The sequence below is a fragment of the Mus caroli genome, unplaced genomic scaffold (assembly GCF_978045245.1).
Source record: "Mus caroli unplaced genomic scaffold, Mus_caroli_1 scaffold_6, whole genome shotgun sequence".
Lineage (NCBI taxonomy): Eukaryota > Metazoa > Chordata > Mammalia > Rodentia > Muridae > Mus > Mus caroli.
The window spans coordinates 107,493,726-107,513,737 of NW_028227261.1; the positions used below are offsets into that span (position 1 = coordinate 107,493,726).

The window sequence follows — 20,012 nt, forward strand, 5'->3', positions numbered from 1 at the left end:
GCACCGTGCAATGCTAGTTCAATCACAAAGATGATCAGGGGCTGTTTAGGAAGCATCTAGATGACTATCATGAGACAAGAGCAGTCAACAAAGTACTCTGATCTCTAATAGATGGGCCTATTCACATGAGGGCAACAATTGTGAAAGAGATCCTCCCACATGTAAGTAGGCTTTCTTGATTGCTGAGTCGCAGTCATAAGATAGCATGTGATATTAATTAAAAAAAAATCAGCCAGGCAGTGGTGGCGCACACCTTTAATTCCAGCACTTGGGAGGCAGAGGCAGGCGGATTTCTGAGAGAGTACCAGGACAGCCAGGACTACACAGAGAAACCCTGTCTCAAAACAAACAAACAAACAAATCTGTAGGGTGTGGCAATGCAGGCCTTTAATCCCAGCACTTGGATGCAGAGGCAGGGGGATTTCTGAGAGTTTGAGGCCAACTTGGTCCATAAAGTTGTTCTGGACAACTAGGGCTGTTATACAGAAAAACTGCCTTAAAAACCAAAACCAAACCAAGCCAAAAACAAAACCAAAATAATCCTTTTGTTTTGTTTTTGTTTTCAGTTTTGTTTGTGTGGTTTTTGTTTGACTCTAGGCTTTTGTAGTGACTATGTATCACTCTAATTACATTTTATGGTATTTAAAACAATCTTCTCTCCTAAAGGCTGACTATTGAACACTGTAGTATGTCCAATTCCAGTGCTGGAGAGGGGACAGAAGGATCCCTGGGACTCCCTGGTCAGTTAGCGTAGCCTACTTGGTGACTTCCAGGCCAGTGAGTTACCCTGTCTAACTCAAACAAAACAAATACAAAAGACAATGATGGCACCTGGGGTTGACACCTAAGGTTGTTCTTTAATCTCCATATGTACCTGTGCACGCACACACATACACACATGCACACACACACTGTTTATACCCCTCTATCTTCACCATTTTCAGTGGAAGTAGATTCCCTAGTTTAGTAGTACACGCACGTTCTTTCAGCCTATGGGGGCACTCAGAACAAGCCTTCAACATACAAACCACCTACCATATTCAAGCCTCCAGTGGGTCTCTCCCAGGAGGGACAGTGAATCTGCCTCTCTAACTACCCCACCTCTACTCCAGAGATCCCTAAAAGAACAGGACAGCCAGGAATTATGGGGAGAAGACAGTAATCTCTACAAGCAGCCATGACAGAAGGGCAGGCCATCTGAAGACATTGTCAGGAGAGCCTTTGGGGAGGAAGCTAGTTTAAAGAGACTATAATTGAGAGACGTTTCAGCTGGTCTGTCTTTGAGACCCTCATCAAAACAGCTGTCAATTCCCACAACTACTACCTGCAAGCCAGACCCCAGCCAAGCTTCCCAAACCCAAAAGTGTGCTCCCTAAGTCCTAAAGCTGGAGTCCTGTTCACTTAAGAGTAGTCCTTTCAGAACAGTTCTCTTTCTTTTTGGTCTCCATGTTACCATGGATACAAAAACAGACTGAAGAGGATCAGGCCGTGTTGAGTTTGTTGAGTTGGGTCATACTGAGTTGAATACAGTTGTGTTGGCTTGAGCTACACTGAGTTTGTTTGGATTGTACTGAATGAGATGACATTAAATTGAACTGAAAAGACTTGAGCTGAATTTGGATGGATTGGTTTGAGTTGAACTGAATTTGGTTGGATTGGGTTGGGTTGGGTTGAGTTGGGATCAGTTATGCCATGCTGGTTCAGTTGGACTAAAGAACTGATTAGTTTTGTTGGATGGGGTGGGGTTGGGCTTAGTTGAGTAGAACTGAGTAAGGTCTTATGGAGAAGTCACGTGGGCTGCACTCACTGAAGTCCATTGGTTCCATCATCTCCTCATTCTATGCTGCTCAGGAATAGGCCTGGACCTTCTTGTAGGTTCTACTCTTACCCTAGACTGTTTGTCATTTCATTAATGATGAGCAGAATCTGGTCAGCTAGTAAACATGACTCCTCTGAAGAAAACCTCTGACATCATCTTGGTTTTCCTGGCCTCTGCTGACAGCACCAGTTCCCACCCCTCAGTCACATGCTCCAACTACAAAGTCCTGCATTTGTTTATAACGTTCTCCTCAGCTATTGTTATCTCTCACTGAATTGTGTGAGATTGACTGCCTTTGTCCACCCTCACTTACCCACACCAGTATACTCCAGGAGCCCAATCATTTCCTTAGGCAATGATCTAACAACCAACCTACTAAAGAAGTCATGGCTTGGACCATTGAGATGACTCTGGGGTAAAAGGGCTCGTACCCATGCCTGATGGCTTGAGGTCCATCCTGGGAAAGGAGAACCAAGAAGAAAGCTGTCTGCTGACCTCCACAAATGCTCTGTGTCATGTGTGCATGCACACACAATAAGTAAATAACTAAATAACTAAATAAATACATGATTAAAAAAAAAAGAATCCATGTCTTAGTGAATACACCAGGGTGACTTCCCTGATCTGGTTTTAAGACAACAATTATCAAAGCTATGTGGGTTTAAACACACCCACCCACACACACACATACACACACATGTATAAATACATGCACACATCCACACATGCACACACACAGGCAGCACACAAATGTTTTTGAATGAAAGTAAAGAGTAATATAGATATTAAAGAATTAAATTTATATTGTTACATTTTTAAGACGTGTATAAGGAAACAACACAATTTGGGCAACAACTCACACTCCATGACTTAGGAATTCTCACCCCCATGTAGAATAAAACTGACTGCAGCTTAAACCTTCATCTTTGGCCCATTTCAAATGGAACTGGGTGGTCGCCATCAAAGTTAAACTCAGAAATTTATCCATAAGAGGAAAGATGATTGTTCTGTCCTGGAGTACAGTGACCATTAGAAATAAGAGGATAAACGAGTCAGCAAATAAACGAGTCACCTAGCTTATACAGTCAGAACTGACAGGGAGCAGGCTGACATGAGTTCAAACCCAGACAGCTCAGTTAGGAAGTTATGAAAGGAGACTGCAAGTCTCTTAGAATTCTCTGATTACCCAGTCACTCTACAGTTGGCAGGGCTGAGGTTTGGTATGGCTTATGTACCATGGAGGATATGGTGAGACACTATACTAAAGGAAAAGTCAGATAGACATGTTCCTTCCTGCCTTGATTCATTAAAAAGCCCCACTAGGCATCCACGTGTGGCAGTCTCTGTGTTAGATTCTGGGGCTCAGAGTTAGATAAGGCCCAGGCCTGTCTTGTGACTTTTCCTGTGAAGCAGGGGATGCAGGAGCTGTCAGTGGTCACCATACAGTCTGAGTGTCCTGCCACTGAGAGGCAGGAGCTGTCAATTGTCACCATACAGTCTGAGTGCCCTGCCACTGAGAGGCACTCAAAAGGCTTGAGTGGAAAGGGGCCACTCCCAGAGCAGAATCCTAAGGGAAGATGGGGTTGCCAGACGAAGGGGAACAGAAGCATGTTTAGAAGGGGAGTGTCTGGGCAGAAAGATGTTGGCACCAAACATCTCCTTCAGAAACCTATAGCTGTCCATCATGAGCTTAAGCCAATGGGTTCTCTGTCTGTTGAGGAAGTGGGTCCCTCAAGCAAGAAGCAGAAGTGCATCTTAGATACAGTCAGGGCAAGTAAACCAGAGAGTGGCATGATTAAGAGAGATTCATCTCCATATACAAGAATGAGCCCTCTGCTTCATTCTGTTCTCGGGTGGGCGAGTTCACTCCATGTCACTTAGACACTCCACAGGGAGATGCCACACCATGTCACTCACTCACACCATAGCTGGATACCAGACCATGTCACTCACTCACACCATGGTGAGGTTCTGCTCCACATCACTCAGGTGACTACAAAAAAATATAGAGAGGAAGAAGTGTTGCCTATCTGTGCAAACTCTGCACATGTTGTTGTTGGGAACCTAAAAGGGTGAAACCACCATGGAGAATAGTTTGGGAGATCCTCAAAAACCACAGCCTTTGAGACAGTGTCTGGCTGTGCTACCTGGGCTTCCCTTCACAGTCTGATGCCTCAGACCTACATAAAAAGCCAGGCCCAACAGTGCATATCAGTGATCTTGGTGCTGAGAAGCTGAGGCAGGAGGATTCCAAGGCTGGCTGGCCAGCAAGTCTAGCCTAATCCCTGAGCTCCAGGTTCAGTAAGAGACCCTGTGTCCATATTTAAAATAGTCTTACATCAGTTTGGTTTGGTTTGTTGTTGTTGTTGTTGTTTTCCCAAGATAGGGTTTCTCTGTATAACCCTGGCTCTTCTGGAACTCACTCTGTAGACCAGGCTGGCCTCGCACTCAGATATCTACCTGCCTCTGCCTCCCAAGTGCTGGGATTAAAGTCATGTGCCACCTCTGCCCTGCTTCACGTCAGTTTTTTAACAGTCAAGATATACAAATGGTTCATAAACATACGAAATACTGATCAACTAAGCCTGGCGAGATGTGTCCGGGAGTGAAGTGTCTTCCACCAGCATGAGCACCTGAGTCACATACCTAACATCTATGTTAAAAGCTGACCCTAGTGTACACTGTAACACCAGTACTGGGCAGGTGGAGGCAGGAAGCTCCCTAGGGCTAGCTGGACAGGCAGTCTACACTGACAGGTGAGAGACCTTGTCTTAAAAAAACAAGATGATGGGGTGCACACATACACATAAACTCACACACACACACAGAAGAGAAACACATACACATCGGCACGAGTAAGGAAAATACAAATACAGGCTTCATTAGGATTCTACCTGGCACCTGTTAGAAATGTTGACATTAAATGCAGTGATGAGGCCAGATGCTGGCCGGAATGGTGAGGATGGGGACTCTCACTTCCTGATGCCCACAACAGAGAAAGGCATGCCAGCCGTACCTGCTTATGTGGAGAATATTCACCCCTGCAGGCACCCCATCTGGATAGGAAACTAAAGGAAATGTGTCCTACATACATATCCTGAGATGCACACGACAACAGTCATACCCCACTGTCAGATTCCACAGGTACATGACAGCCCACGTGCTGCTGAAAAAAAAAGGAAAACTCACAGCAGGTACAGTCACGGAGGGCACTATTATACCACAGAGAAAACAATTTGCCTCCCACAGGAATCTCAAAACCTTAATATTCAGAGAAAACTAGAAACTGAAAAATATATCCCTTGTGGAAAAGGCTCAAAGTCAAATAAGCTAGAGCCCAGGCATTTAGGGGTGTGCATTTAGGTTGTCTTTTTTCAATGAGAAGATCCAACAACTATAAAGGTCCAGGTGACAATCACCCCTGAGAGGTAGGGAACCCCACCCCTAACCAGGGCAGGTCAAAACCTTGGGAGTTCTGCTTCCTGCTCTGTTTCAGCTGGGCTGGACTTTCAAGACGCACTCTTGAGTGAAGGTGTTCCCTCAGGAGAAAGCAAAGGAAGCAGATGATTTGTACACACCAGTACCTTATTAACAGGCACAACAATACCTGCTTCAGCAGCCATTCCAACCTCCAAAACAGCAGCCATTTCAAACCAGCTATTTCACTGGGAGAGAGCTTGCAGTGTTGGCCAGCAGCCTAGCCCTGACCCTTCAGAGACACAAGAGGCCATGACGGAGGAGCTCTCAGGATGAGAGAAATATGGAATGAGATGTGACCTTTCTTTCTACCTGTGAACTCAGAGCCTCCTAGGGGAGATCTGGGCCTGGCTCCTTCCTATCCCCAGTCTGCAGGAGGCCTGGCTCAATCTGTATGCTGAACCAGATGTCGTAAATACTGTTTTATTGCTCAGTGTTCAAAACTAGAAGAAACACAGAGCCGAGCAAATCTTGCCATATCCCATCTCAGAGATGGGAAAATAGAGGCTCAGAAGGAGACTTTAGTCATCTCAGCTTACTGAAAGAATGGGTCCATGGGTTTTCCAATCCTCAAAACTGGGTCATGGAGGAGCAAAGATCTACTTAGTAGTACATCCACTATCTGAAGATTACCGTATGCCTGTGTTCCATCCCCACCATAGGAGCTTTGCCTATGGTGGCATTCAGGGACAGCACAGACAATAGAGCTGGAGACCCAGAGGAGTAGCCAGGACTCAGAACAGCCTTCCCAAGGCAGCCAGTACTTGATGGGGCTGGCAGCCTGGAAGTGGCCACCCACGTGCAGGCTCTATGTCTGGCTTGTTGGGAACCAGACAAGAAGTTTCACCCACCTGAGGTTGGACATCTGCAAAGTGCATTCTTTTTTGTTTTCCTAAGCAGGTTTGCTGAGGTCTGCAGTGGTGCTCGTGGTGAAGACAGTGAAGTGAGGTAAGGCATCGGTGTGGCAGCCCAGCACCTCAGTCCAGGCCTTACCAAGTCCCCAGCTGCCCATTTTAGTCACTCCTGCTCCCTCCCCTAGGCCTAAGCGATTAAGGATACCTTCCATCTCTGTGGCTTTTTCCCTTTAAGGAAGTTTGTTTAAGTGGACTAGGGTAACTTGCAGGCTTTTACCTGGCCACCTTCACTGACCATGTTGTAGCATGGGTCTGTGCTCCCTCACTTTTTATTGTTGAATAATATTTCGCTTAGTGGATATACCATGATTTATTCATTTGTTTAGCAGTTGGTAACCCAGCTTCTTTCTATACTTTGCCGTTATGTATAATGCCATTATGAACGGCCACATAAAAGTTTTTGAGTGGACATATGATTTTTCTTTCACTTGAATAGACATTAAAGGAGTAGAATCACTAGATGGTGGTGTAATCAATATTTAGTATTTAAAAGCTGCCTAGCTACTGGGGAAATGAAACAAGCTTAACCATTTAGTTTAGTGGTCAAGAGCATAGATTCTTCCAGCTGGACTTCTACCAATGAAGGCCAAGTGCTCATGGACATGAGCCTTGGTATCACTGTCTGTGAAGCCGCATCTGTGGGGGCAGGTGTGAACTCTGCTGTTGCCTAAAAAGCTATAAAGGCTTGGGGGGGGTCCATTGAAATATAGTCTAGCTAAGTAACCCAGGCCAGCCTTAAACTGACAATCCTCTTGCCTTAGCATTGCAAATGCTGGGATTACAAACATGTGCCATCATGCTCAGCACAACCTTTTTTGTCTTCTTTCTTTCTTTCCTCCCTCCCTCCCTCCCTCCCTCCCTCCCTCCCTCCTTCCCTCCCTCCTTTTCTTCCTTCCTTCTTTCTTTTCCTAACAGCCAGTTGAACCGTGGCCCTGAGGGGGAATGTCCCTCAGAGCCCACAGACTTGCAGTCTACCACAGAACAACTGTGGTACAACTACCTTGGAACAACTGAGTGGCTTTAGGATAATTGCAGCCCCTCCTGGGCCTCTTCTCTTAGTAAGGAGATGGGAAACACAGCAGGATATAAGAGCTTTGGAGGTGGACAGCGCTCCTCTCATGAGGAGGACACTCCCTTTAGAGCACTCACCGGGAACTGGGGGACCTTAAGGCCATCTCTGTCTGGGAAACTCTTTTGATTGATGGTTGACAGCAAAGTCTCTGGAGTAAGAGTACCTGGATCAAATCCTACTCTAGACACTTAGAAAGCTAGGACTTGGATTCAGTGTGCTCAGAATAGGATATCTTAAGTCCTTAGTCTCCAGCTCCTGGGATAGTGACTGAGACAGGAACCCATTCAGACCTCATTCAATGCAAGGTTGAGTAAGAATTAACCATGTAAACTACATGCAAGATCTATACAGCTCAGGGCTCCAGGAGCCCTCTTCAAATCCCAAAGGGGCATTGGATGGCATCAGCTGCCCTCTGCTGCTGACTTGGCAAAGCCCTATGTCATATGGGAAATTGCAAGGTTTCCACACTGGCTATCCTTGGGAGAAACCAGAACTCTGCTCCAACTGCCCTTTGATCTGCACGAAACACCAGGCTGGGTGCCCTGGCAGGAAAAGCTATCATTGCATCTGCGCCTTGCTCCCTTGCAGATCACAGGCGGAGTGGTACCAGGCATTTTCAAGTAACTACAGAATCAAACAAGACCACCAATCCTGGACCAGCTTCCTAGGGGACTAAACGACGCTTCTCTGCCCTCACTGTTTTCAACTGGGCTATGCGCTACTTCTCTAAGTCCAAAGCGGGTAAGGGCTGTTGTTCCAAAAGCCTGGTTTTGCTGAGTGCATAATGCAAAGGCTGAGCAGGGACAGGAACCTGCCCAACTGGGTTTGAGTTCTGGCTTTCATAGTCGCCACTTCCTAAGCCTTTCCTAACAGTGCTTTCCAACACAGGCACTCCTGAGAAGAGTATCTTTCCGACACTTATTCTCATGGAAGGGACATTATTTCCCATCTGTCCGTTACACTTCTCAACGCTTCTGGAACAATGAGGGTCTAGTTAACCAGATCTTCTCAGATGAGGAAACTGAGGCATGCAGAGTGAAAAAATGGTGCCCACAGTCACCCGACAGAGGCGCAATTCACACTGGCAGCTCGACTTTAAGTCAGACCCACTTTAATCCAACAGCTTCTGAGTCCTCTCAGGGGAAACTGAGGCCCATAGAAGAGAAAGAAAGATCAGTTTCTCAGGCTTAGTCCATCATCCACTGCGCCTCTGTCCGGCAGGGATGGGGACCTCTAGTGACTCAGGCTGAACCAAACGTGCTAGCGACTCTGTTCAGTCAGGAACGACTAGGATGTCAAGGTATCCCTGCCGAAGACCATGTTTTCCCATGGACTGAGTGTACATGGGACCTGCTCACCCTACAGCCCAGTGCGCACGGGTGCCCAGCGCGCTTTGGGATACTTTGGCAGTATGGTGTCACTGTACAGCTAAAACCCCTCTCTGCCCGCTCTGGTGAGCCACGTCCAGCCCAGATACTCTTGTGTGCCTTGGCTGAGGCAATCATCTCAGCGCCTAGGAACCCGGGGGGCCGGGAGGACCCAGGGCAAGACGGCCCGTGCGCCGCGCCAAGCAAGTACTCCCTTTTATGTCCAGGAATGAGGCGCCGTAGCACCCGGGCGCGCAAACCCAGGCGGCTGTGGCTTACCTGTCGCAGCGCGGGTCTGCAGGACAGCGGAGAGCAGCGCGGAGATGATGGAGAGCAGCCACCTCGGGCGCCGGCCCTGCGCGGTCCTCCTGCAAGAAGCGGTGGCAGAGAAGGTGAGGCGGAGGCTAGGAGGTGAGGCGAAGGTGCAGGGGGAGCAGGGCGCGGGTCCTACCTGTGTGTCATGGTGCAGCCGCCGGACCCCAGCTGCACTTCGCCCGCGGAACAAAGGCTGCGCTCGGTGGCGACGGCGGGATCCCGGCTGCCGCCCGCGCCTGAGTCACCCGCGCTCTGAAACCCGACTCCGCCGCGCCCTGCGCTCCCCCACGCGCGGTGCCCCACCTCGCCGCCGGTCCCCGCTGCGCCTCCCCACGCCCCCTTCTTCCCACCACCCCAGAGCCTTATGTAACCCGCGAGGAAAGCCCCGCATGCAGACGCAGAGCTCCACAACCCAGGGCCGGCTGGGATCGCTGGGGTTTCCTTACATGACAGACTAGGCTATTGAGATTCAGAGGGGAGTGGCAGTGTCCCAAAGCCACGCGGCTGAAGTCGCTCCTGGTTGCTGTGCCACACCCAGCAGGCCAGCCAGGATCCCACTTGAATGCCCCAGAGTAACACGGTGGGGATGGAAGTCATGCACAGAGCAAGGACTCTGAAGGACTCGTGGGGTCCTTCAAGGGGGACTCTGAATATTTTGGAATCCCAAAACCTTGACCAAGGGGAACTGAAGTCCAGAGAAGCCAAACGATTTACCAAGGCATCCATCCAGTGAGCCACACAAGAGAATCAACATTGGAGGAAAGAGCAAGGTCTCAATGTTGACCTGGGCGCATAGAGTCAGGTGTGTTACCTGCCCGCTGGGGACAAGACACCCCTTTAACTAACAAGCAACACAGAAGGCAGAAATTGGGAGCTTAGCTCTTGAACACGCTATCCTTAGGAGCTCTTGCAGTTACTAACTAGTGCACTGCAGGAAACGTGGGGGTGAGGACACACAACAAGGGTCAAGCCAGGCAGGACCATTGGCTTTTAAGGGACTGAGGCACCGGAAGCCAGGAGGGCTCCAAGGAACTAACAAGGAAGATAGGGGACATTCTAAGGATACTGCCCACTTAAGGTGACTTTGACATCTGTTCACCCTGTCTATGGATTTGACTCTCGTTCCCCTTTTGTGCCTTCTGTGATGGGCATAACACTTGTTACAAATGATTAACCATGGGGAATTGGCTTTCTTGGGTCTGGATTTCTCTATTACTTGTAAAATGCACCAGCCAGATCTGTAACTGACTTCCTAGATAGATTTACCTAAGAAGATTGTAGCACCCAAGGCTGTTCTGTTTGACAGTTAGAGCCAGTGGCTATAAACGGGTGGCCTGGGTCTCCATGTGGTCCGCAGATAAGTTTGGTCAGTGATAGCTTCCAAATTAAAAAGTTAATAATAACAACATTTTATAATTATGAACTGTTTATTAAGATCCATATTTTGTAGGACTGGAGGGATGGCTCAGAGGTTAAAAGAATGTAGTGCTCTTGAAGAGAACCCAAGGTCCCGGCACCCACATAGAGTAGCCTACAATTACCAGCAACTCTAGTTCCTGCGACTTAACACCCTTCTCTGGCCTCTGTGGGCACTCCTACATGCATGTACATACAAATACATGCACACAAATTGAAAAACCAAATTTGTGGACTATTAGAATTCAGGTAGACCTGATGACATGGAACCTGCATTCTTGATGTCAGATTTTATTGGAATTGCATCAGTTGGGCAATATCCTCCAGTTTACCATGGTTGCCACCATTTCCTGTTTCGCCCAACAACAAGACAAAGGACCAGTCCTATTTAATACCACACTTGAAGTCTGTCTTTGCTCATAAGTCAGAGTGGAACTGGATTGAGAGCTCACCACCCTGTTCCAAACGAGCAAACAAGGGGTCTATGGAGAGATGGCCGTGTCTAAATGAAATAGGGAAGAGCTTATATTTAATGCACAGATACAGTTGGGTTATACATATAAGATGACTTTATGCCACAAGCCTGGCCTGCCCCAGGAGGAAGGTACATCCTGTATTCAGCTGATGGGGCTTGACTGTGGTTCAACTCATTAGTGCTGGATACTTCAGTAGATTCCTTTACCATCCTCTCAGAGAAGTCCTGTGTACACATTTGTTGTTTCTAGGTAAGCACCCGAGACCCAGCTCCTTGAAATCTAAAGACAAATATCCCGTTGGGTCTTCTTTCACGTGGTGACTGGAAGCAGAACCTGGCCGATCGTGCTGGTTTGCTTCTTCTTCACCTGGAAAAGGCAAGCAAGATTGTTGTGTTGAAATTTGGCCTGAAGGTGAGAGTTATGGCCTAAGACCGGGGATATCTCAGGCCTAGGAGCTGAGAGGGAGCGGGAGATGGTCCCCTGTGGGTGTGGGACTGATGGGGCAGGAAGCCAAGCGAGGCATTCCACCTCCTGCCAGACAGTGCTGCGAGGGCTTAAGTGATTTCCTTCCATTCAATGCAGAGTTGTAGAAATAGCCAAAAGGAAGCATCATGTCATACCCCAGCTAGTCTAAATTGTTTACCACGGTTCAGGCCAAGCTGCAAGACTGGGACGTGTGGAGACTGGGGATTTAATGTCCCGAATTCTCCAGAACTTGACTAAAGGAGTAGACTGTCCATTTTCCTATAATCCAGCCAAATGTTCCAGGAGGCTCTGTCTGCAAGGGCATTCTTCAGACCGTCTCCAGCAGCTGGAAGGGCACTGGAACCTGGAAGGAGCACCCCAGACCTGGTCCGAGAAAAGGTTACCAAGACTCAGTGCATGGCATTCTGAACTGGACTTTCTTCAGTATGTGGGTAGGATGTGTCTTTGGTATCTCACAAGAGATACACAAAGCCTGCCTTGTGTATCTGATTAATGAACAGAAAAGGCAGATTTCGCTAGCCTGCTAGAAGTGAACTTATTAAAATAGCCAGAGAAGAGGGCTGCCTCTTGGATAACCAGGAGAAAACCACAACAGTTCTGCATATATCTGCTGCCCAGGAGGGGCTTGTGCTCTGATGAGACCTCAGCTGTGTCTATGCAAAGGAGGCTTAGAAAACGTGTTGTTCAGCATGTCACATAATGATGGATTTGAAAGTCTGACAAGCCAGACAGGCAAGAGAAAACAGGAGAGAGAGTGCATAAGCAAACACCCAGTGCCCTGTCAAATGTGTTCCTACCTCCTCTCTCTTGTCATTTATGTGCATAGTGGCCATTGTTCCTTGGCTGCACCTACATCCCTTTACCTGAATGCTTTCTCTGGCCCTGGAGCCTATTCTGTCTACAAGCATGATAGAATTAAATTCCCCCTTCCAATTTTTTAGCCAATGGAAAATATCTACTACTTCTTTTTTTCTTCTAGATGCTGTGTTTCAAAAACAGTGATTTCTTAACCTTCCTCTTCCTCTTGGTCTCTTCCTCCCCCCCCCCCTTATAGGAAATACTCCTGGGGCTGGGCACACAGCAGGTGAGCACTCTTCCCCCTGGGCTCTACCTCCAGCCACATTTTGAGGAATTTCTCAAGTCATTTGAAATGTTCTCTCACAATGCACACAGCTAATGCCTCTAATGGGCTCTTCCTTTTTCCCTGCCACAGGCCCCATGCCTTCACCCCTGTTCTCTAAGATGATACTCACTATACAGAGGCACCTAAGACTTGCCCCAGATGCTGTTGTCTGGGGAGCCTAGGATGAGAGAAGGGAATTTCTCTTCCACACTTTCACACATTCATGTGCCTGACCCAGTATCTGAGGTGTCTGTCACTCACTGCTCACAGGCTCCGGTTAGTATAATGTCATCAACATAGGAGAGGGACAAGCACTACAGAGGTGCATTCCTATGGGTTTCATGATAGTGCACACTGAAGAGTCCATGCACCTGCAGGATAAAACACTATCATACATTCCCACCTTTACTATGTGAAAGCACACTTTTTGGAGCCTTCCCTGAGACCCCACTTGCAGGATCATCCTGTAACTCACTGCCAAAGGCTGTGCTGATCAGTTCCAGGAAATACACTACATCTGCCTTGCAGCTACCATTGATGCTACCATCTGGCAAAGCTCAGGGTGAGTTGCTATCGTATGCTACGGTCCATTTGGATTTTTCCAGGGACTTGGCACACCTTCTCCTTTTAAGTCCTGGTGCTGCTGCTGCTGCTGCTGCTGCACTCGGTACTTTCTGGGGTCTGGATGGCTTCTGCTTTTCTATCGCAAAGTGGGAAAGAAGTCTCAGGAACGCCCAGCTGACTTTTCCTGCAGAAGTCAAGTTGCTGATGTAAGGCTCTGCCGGAAGCTCAGTGTACAGGGGTACTTGAGATTAGGCCCCAACGGTACAGGAAACACAGGTAAACCGTGGGAACAGGCAGGCAGCCTCCTGTGTCCTCTGTTGCTTTATGCCAAGGCCCCTTCTTCAACTCCCATCTCCAGCTTCGTGGGTGGTTTACTGCAACCAGTGAGCAAGGGAAGGGGAGAACTGAGCTGTGTTGCAGGTAAATGAGGGTGCTGTGCAGGTCCTCATGGGGTGTAGACATACAGTCCTGCATCTCCCTCCATAGTGACCATGAAGGAACCCTCCCTCTTGGTACACCCTTAGGTTGTGTGCTGGCCTACCTCCCTGAAGGAGGGAGGAGTGGCCTTAGAGAGAGGCCTGAGAAGTTGGTCTTGGATGATGGCCAGCAGTCTGAAAGACAAGGATGGCTGATTCAGGACAGGAGGTCCCAGGGAGGGCCAAGGGGATGTTAGCAGCTCCGGTATCTGAGATATAAGTCTGAGGACTGAAATTAAGAAACCACATAAACACCCAGTGTGGTGTGAGCACCTATAACCCCAGCACAGAGACTGGTGGATCCTGGGGGCTTGTTGGAGAGCCAGACTACAAGAAATGGCAAATGGTGAGATCTATGTTCAGTGAGGAATTCTGTCTCAAAACATAAGGAACACTCAAAGTTGATCTTTGGTCTCCACACAAGCAAGCATACATTCAGATACCACCAGCCCCCACCCCCACCACACACACAAGAAAACATAGGGAAGAGGAATGTGGGGTGGCCTACATATGCCCAAAGTTTGTGCATCTCACATTGCTCACTACAGACTACCTACCACAGAGAAGACTCTGCAACCAGTGTCCTGAGGAGGTCAGCCATTCTTCCTTCTTGTCCAACAGTATGGACCCCTCCCCTCTGAAGCATGTCTAGTCACTGACAATGCTGATTGTCTATCCCACTGGCCACAGATGCCCACACTGAGATCTCCATGACACCCCTCAGAAAGCCCAGCCATCACCCTGGTAACAGACAGATGGAGGGAGTCTTCCTCACCAGTACCAAAACAGCTGACGCTGATTTGCCGTCCCTGTCTTAAGGATCTAGGATGCAGATGTCCCTCAGTATTCATAGATAACTGGGCCTTCTGACACCAAATACAAAACTGCTTGAGTTTCTCATATACAATGTCATAATACTTGCATATCTATGCAACCCTCCCACATACTTCATTTAGTTAGTTTTTTAAATTTACCTTATTTCCTTCCATTCCCTTTACTTCCCCCAACTCCTCCCAAGACCTCTCCTTATTCTCTCTCAAATCCATGGTCTTTAGTTATTATTGGGACCTGTATGCACATGCATGTGCTTGCTCTCTCTCTCTCTCTCTCTCTCTCTCTCTCTCTCTCTCGCTCTCTCGTTCATGGAATATTGGCAAGAAAAGTATGCACATAGTACCGTCAGAATGTCTGGTTTTAACCTGCATTTGGTTGAATCCCCAGATGCAGAGCCCACAGATATGAGGGCCAAATATACTTGGGTCTGAAAAATCAAGGTAGCATGTTGGGATTAAGTCTTTTTTTCCTTGTCCAGAGAAACATTGAAAGCCTGGGCTGTCACAGGTCAGGGTGGTGGCATCCAACAGAAAAGTTTTTCCAGTAGAACAGCGCTTCCATGAATCTTGAAGCTGTGGCTTGACTAGGCCATTTTGAGTTTCTCATGACAGTGGACAAACAGGCAAAAAAATTGTGTGTTGATGGGGAGCAGTGGGGAGGACAGCGAGGCTCAATGGGCACCAGGAGCCATCCTAGCTGCTACTTTGTACAGGCAGAAGACACGTATAGATAAAGAGAACAATCTCGACGATTTCTGCTGTTTCTGGATCTCAGGATGATGGCCAGGAGGTCCAAGAGCAGTCAAAGCAAGCATGAGACTAAACTTCAAAAGGATGAAGAAGTCTGGACCGTCTCTCCAGGCAAACTGGCCAGAGCATCTGAAGTGTGGGCTGAGAACAAAGGGAATCTAGAGTGGGTGAGGAGGACGAGGAGGAGGAGGAGGCTCAGCTGGGGATGGAGTTGCCTTTACTCTCTGGCTTTGCAGAGATGTCAGTTAGCCGTGGTCTCACAAGGGACTCTGACTACCAGTCTTTCATCTCTTTTCTTAAAATATGTGAAGAACATTGTGTTCCCATAAAATGAAAGGCCCTGTGCAACAGTACAACCATTCTCTCTTATCTCTGGGGTACATTCTAAGACACCCCCCCACAGTGGATGCCTGGGATTGCAGATGGATCAGAACCCCACACGCACCATTTTTTTAAAAACATATATGACTTTGATAAAATGTACTATATGGATTAGGCACAGTAAAAGAGTCAAAAGCATGAAATAAAGATAAATGAGAGCAGTCACATCAACATGGCCAATAAAAACCTGTGGATGTAGCCTTCCCTCTCTCCCTCCCCTTGCTGTAACCCTCTCCCTCCTCCTCCTCACTCTCTCTGCCCTGCCCCCCCTCCACTGCGCTCTCCTTAATACATACTCCATCCTTCTCTTGTGATGACATGGAATGATGCAATGTCTCGTTTTGACAGGAAGTGAGGTAGATGGTGTGCACAGGGTAGTGTGAAATGGAAGCCGAGGAATTATCCATCTATATTTTGGGGCCACAGTCAACTGCAGGTATCTGAAACTGTGGAAATTACAACCACAGAGGCAGGGACTGCTGTGTAAGAGCAATATCTGTTCTTGACTGGGAACAACTTTGTGCATGCAGTTCACAAGTGGACTGCACAACCCAGGACACAGCTTTGGCCTCACCGGTTTCCCGGAGCACCCTCTTTTATAATTTCCTGCCTCCAGGTGGCCATTTGCTGCGGCCACTGTATAGCCTTGGCTACTGAAGTCACCACAGTATCCACCATTTGCCATGCTCACAACTAGACAGTGCCTTAACTCTCAACCACTTCTCCTTCCTGCCACAGGACTTCATGGGGCCGGAAGTGTGGGATGCTGTGGGGCTCATTTGCTGTGCACACATGAGCCCCTTGCAAAGGCACAGGAAATAATATGTGGACAACTTTGAACAATGGCAAGCAGAAACAATGGGTGAATAAATATTTTCCCCTTCCTCTCCCGGATGAGACCCGAGAAGCAGCTTCTTTAAAGGCACGAGGGAGACAAGCCAGTTTCTACCAGATGCTCATTTTCTCTTTCCTCTGACCCTCCATTCCCAAGAATTCTTCCAGAAGCGACAATCTTGTGACAACTTTGGTAGGTCTACCAAACACAGACATGCTAGGGCACTGGAGTCTTATGGCACTGATGGAGACAGAAGCTCTGTATCTTGGCCAAAATAACAGAACAAGCACACACTGATGAGCTACAACCAGGACCCAGAAGCAAGAAGACTATACTATCAGGAACTATAGAATGTCTATAACTTACTAGACACAGAGGCCAGCATCCAAGGTAAACACAAAAATACTGGCCCCTGGGAACTTGCTTAAATATTGAAGATGACTTTGGTCTTCCAAAAGCCACAGAATAGAGGAAGGTGATGTTTGTTTCCAAGAGGATAGTGGGGAACTCTACCCAGTCTATGATGTATGAGCAATGTAAGGTATCCAAAGATTGGACCACAGACTTTTAAATTCAAATATAGTCCCTTATAGGCTGTATGACCTTAGGAAAGTTACTAGTTCTCTCTACTCTTCAAATTTCATGAATTGGAAAAAGTAATCGTAATAATAGAAAGTGCCTGGAGCCCCTAATTAAGTGATTCAAACACATAGTAATACAGTGAGTGTTTTTGTGTATCAGCTGTATCACTGAATACTTTGGTCTCTCCAATCTAATAATAGGGTTGGGTTCAGAGTCATAGAATAACAACTAGAGCAGAATATCCAGAGACCTTCAAGACCAGCTCCACTGGCCTCCAGAGGGGGTAATGACTTGCCCAGCATCACAGTTAATCCAAAGTCCTGACTGCTCCCTTTGCCCCTCTCTCTGCCCAGTCCTCTCACACACGGCGTCAAGGTCACTGCGCATCAGATCTGGGAATGCCCGCTTTGTGCCTTTAAGATGTCCCAAGGTTCTACGCGCTCGGTTAAACCCAGCCAGAGAGGGTTCTGCTCTAACAAACAGCACTCGACAGCCATGGCGGATTTGTTTTCTAGCCTGTGCAGTGCCTGCCTCAGAACTGCTTTGTTGGAGGAAGGTTAAGAAGTCCAGCTTCCCAGTCTCTGTGTTGTCAGAGCACGAGCTTCATGCTGGGCTTTCGAGTTGGAGCTAAGCATCTCCTGGGGCCTCGTGTGCACAGTCACGGAGAGTCTAGAGTCACTCTGCAGCACCTGCTTGGTGAACTCTGTCCTAGAATCATTCACATGAGAATTCACTTAGGTTTCAAACACTGTCTCAACAAAGACCTATTTACTGTTTCCAGCGGAGACATGCAGCTAATACTGCTCCTAGATAAACTTCATCACTCACCCACCTTGGGAAGAACAAGAAAAAAAGCATTTTGTTGGATTAAGGCTTTTAGGATCTAAGAAAGCTACCTAGGACTAAAAGAGACCTTGTAACCTGTTCGCAAGTCAAATGGACGCTTAGCTGTGCAGGTCTGCTTAATCGAGAACTAGTGTGACTGAGGAATCAATCGCCTTGCTGTCATTGGACAGCAGCCTGTGCGATATGATGCAAACAGAGCTCCATAGCTTCAGGCTCCTTGCCCTCCATTCCACCTGGCTCCCCCATCGATACACAGACAATGGCTGCCACTCTTTGAACACTACACACAAGATGTGGCAAATATGAATATGATAGATGGGACTACTATTTTTGTGTCAAGTATAAGTGTTGTCAAATGTGTCCTTGAACTAAGCCAGAAAGGGGAAAAGACATTGGTCCAAAGTGATGGGTATTCATAAGTGACATAGCCTCACCTGGCTTTTGACAGTGGGCAGTGACATGCTATCTCTTCTGCCCACGCCTTGTCTGACACTATCTCTTGTCTCTGGCCATTGAACCTGAATCCTCTGGGTACCACTGGGAAGAGGTCCCTGGGATTGGCAGCAGGGTATAGCTTCTGTACTGGCTAGTTTTGTGTCAACTTGACACAGCTGGAGTTATCACAGAGACAGGAGCTTCAGGTGAGGAAATGCCTCCATGAGCTCCAACTGTAAGGCATTTTCTCAATTAGTGATCAATGGGTGGGACGATCTCTGAGCTGGTAATCTTGGTTCTATAAGAGAGCAGGCTGAGCAAGCCAGAGCAAGCAAGCCAGTAAAGAACATCCTTCCATGGCCTCTGCATCAGCTCCTGCTCCCTTCCCTGCTTGAGTTCCAGTCCTGACTTCCCTGGTGATGAACAGCAGTATGGAAGTGTAAGCCTAATAAACCCTTTCCCCCCCAAACTGCTTCTTGGTCATGATGTTTGTGCAGGAATAGAAGCCCTGACTAAGACAAGCTTCCTTTTCCCTCAGTCCTACAGGTTCAAAGGTTTACAGCTGCTCAGTAGTGCTCTGGGAACATTCAGAAATGGAGAAGGGGTGTGCTAAAGGAAATCTCTTTTGTCACAACAAAGCTGGATGCTATGAACACTTGGCAGGCCAAGGGTGCCATATTTGTCAATGAGAGAGGTAGTCTACCTAACATGAAACATTTCAGCAAAACAGTGTCAGTGGTGCACACTGAGAGATGCACCCAGACTGTAGCTGTCAATCTTTATTGATAGAGACCATCAGGTTCACAATCCCATCTGCACTCACCATGCAGAAACACTTCTCCTTTCTACATAGTTCTCAGAAATCTTCTACCTTATTCTGCTCCATTTTATTAAAGGTCAAAATCAGCTGATCACCCACCCCTTAAATTGTTTCCATGATCCACAAGTAGGCAGTGACCCATGTGATGATTTCAAACTATTTAATCAGCCATTGGATAGGAACGTTGGGCAATTCTCAAGATGGGAATCACCCTTCTGCTTTCGTGCTTGACTTTTTAAAAATCACAGGGCTTCATCGGGCTGGAAAGATGGCTCAGCACTTGAGTATCCATTGCTCTTACGGAGGGCAGGGATTTGATTCCCAGCATTGCAGATTCCAGAAGCTTGCAATTACAGCTTGGGGGGGGGCAGGGGGAGGGAACTGATGCTCTCTTCTGACTCAGTGGGCACCTACAGTCATGCACACACACACACACACACACACACACACATACCTCACACTTGAAACATAAATGAATAAACAGATCATCTGTGGCAGTGTAGCCAACAGAGAGGTTCAGTTAACTTCCCTTTGCCTCATTATAATGATATCTGCACGTCATGAGACTTGAAAACTGTGTGTTCCCTTCGTGCGTCTGACACCCTGTCATATCCAAGAACAAGAACAAACTCTCTGCTGGAAAAATCCCCATTCACTCCTGGGACTCCCCACCTTAACAGATGAATAACCATCCCCCTTCATCACAGTCTCTACTCCCTGTCACCCTGAGTGTGTGTACCTTGCTCTGAGGTAAACTCGCTCCCAACTCCTTACTTTGTCCCTTCTCTAAATTCTTTTCCCAGCAGTGACAAGAGCCTGGACACTCTGGGTAGAGGTCTCCATCTCTCTGTACCTAAGATCTCCCCAGCCTTCACCACCAGTGCTCAATCGGCTGGCATTAAGGTCTCTATCACAAGTGATCTCTTCTCTTCTCCCAATGTCTCTGTAACAGTATTCTCAACAACTGTTCTATCAACATGTTTGGAAGATACCCTTTCAGAAAATGGAGCCCAGCTCCTCACCCT

General features: G+C 47.6%; 1 protein-coding gene and 1 long non-coding RNA gene across 2 annotated transcripts in view; one reads left to right on the forward strand and one right to left on the reverse strand.

The window, feature by feature from the left end:
* Positions 1-9,501, reverse strand: part of Col15a1 (collagen type XV alpha 1 chain) — a 104,722-nt gene extending 95,221 nt beyond the window's left edge. The window contains exons 1-2 of the mRNA XM_021160109.3: positions 9,101-9,501; positions 8,929-9,017 (exon numbers count right to left, since the gene is read on the reverse strand). Coding sequence (XP_021015768.1) covers positions 8,929-9,017; positions 9,101-9,111 — 100 coding nt within the window. The 5' untranslated portion in view covers positions 9,112-9,501. The remainder of the gene's footprint in view (positions 1-8,928; positions 9,018-9,100) is intronic.
* Positions 8,779-18,636, forward strand: LOC147004324 (uncharacterized). The gene is made up of 2 exons (XR_015047384.1): positions 8,779-9,041; positions 16,208-18,636. It is a non-coding gene; the product is annotated as an uncharacterized LOC147004324 (long non-coding RNA).
* Positions 18,637-20,012: the final 1,376 nt, after the last annotated feature.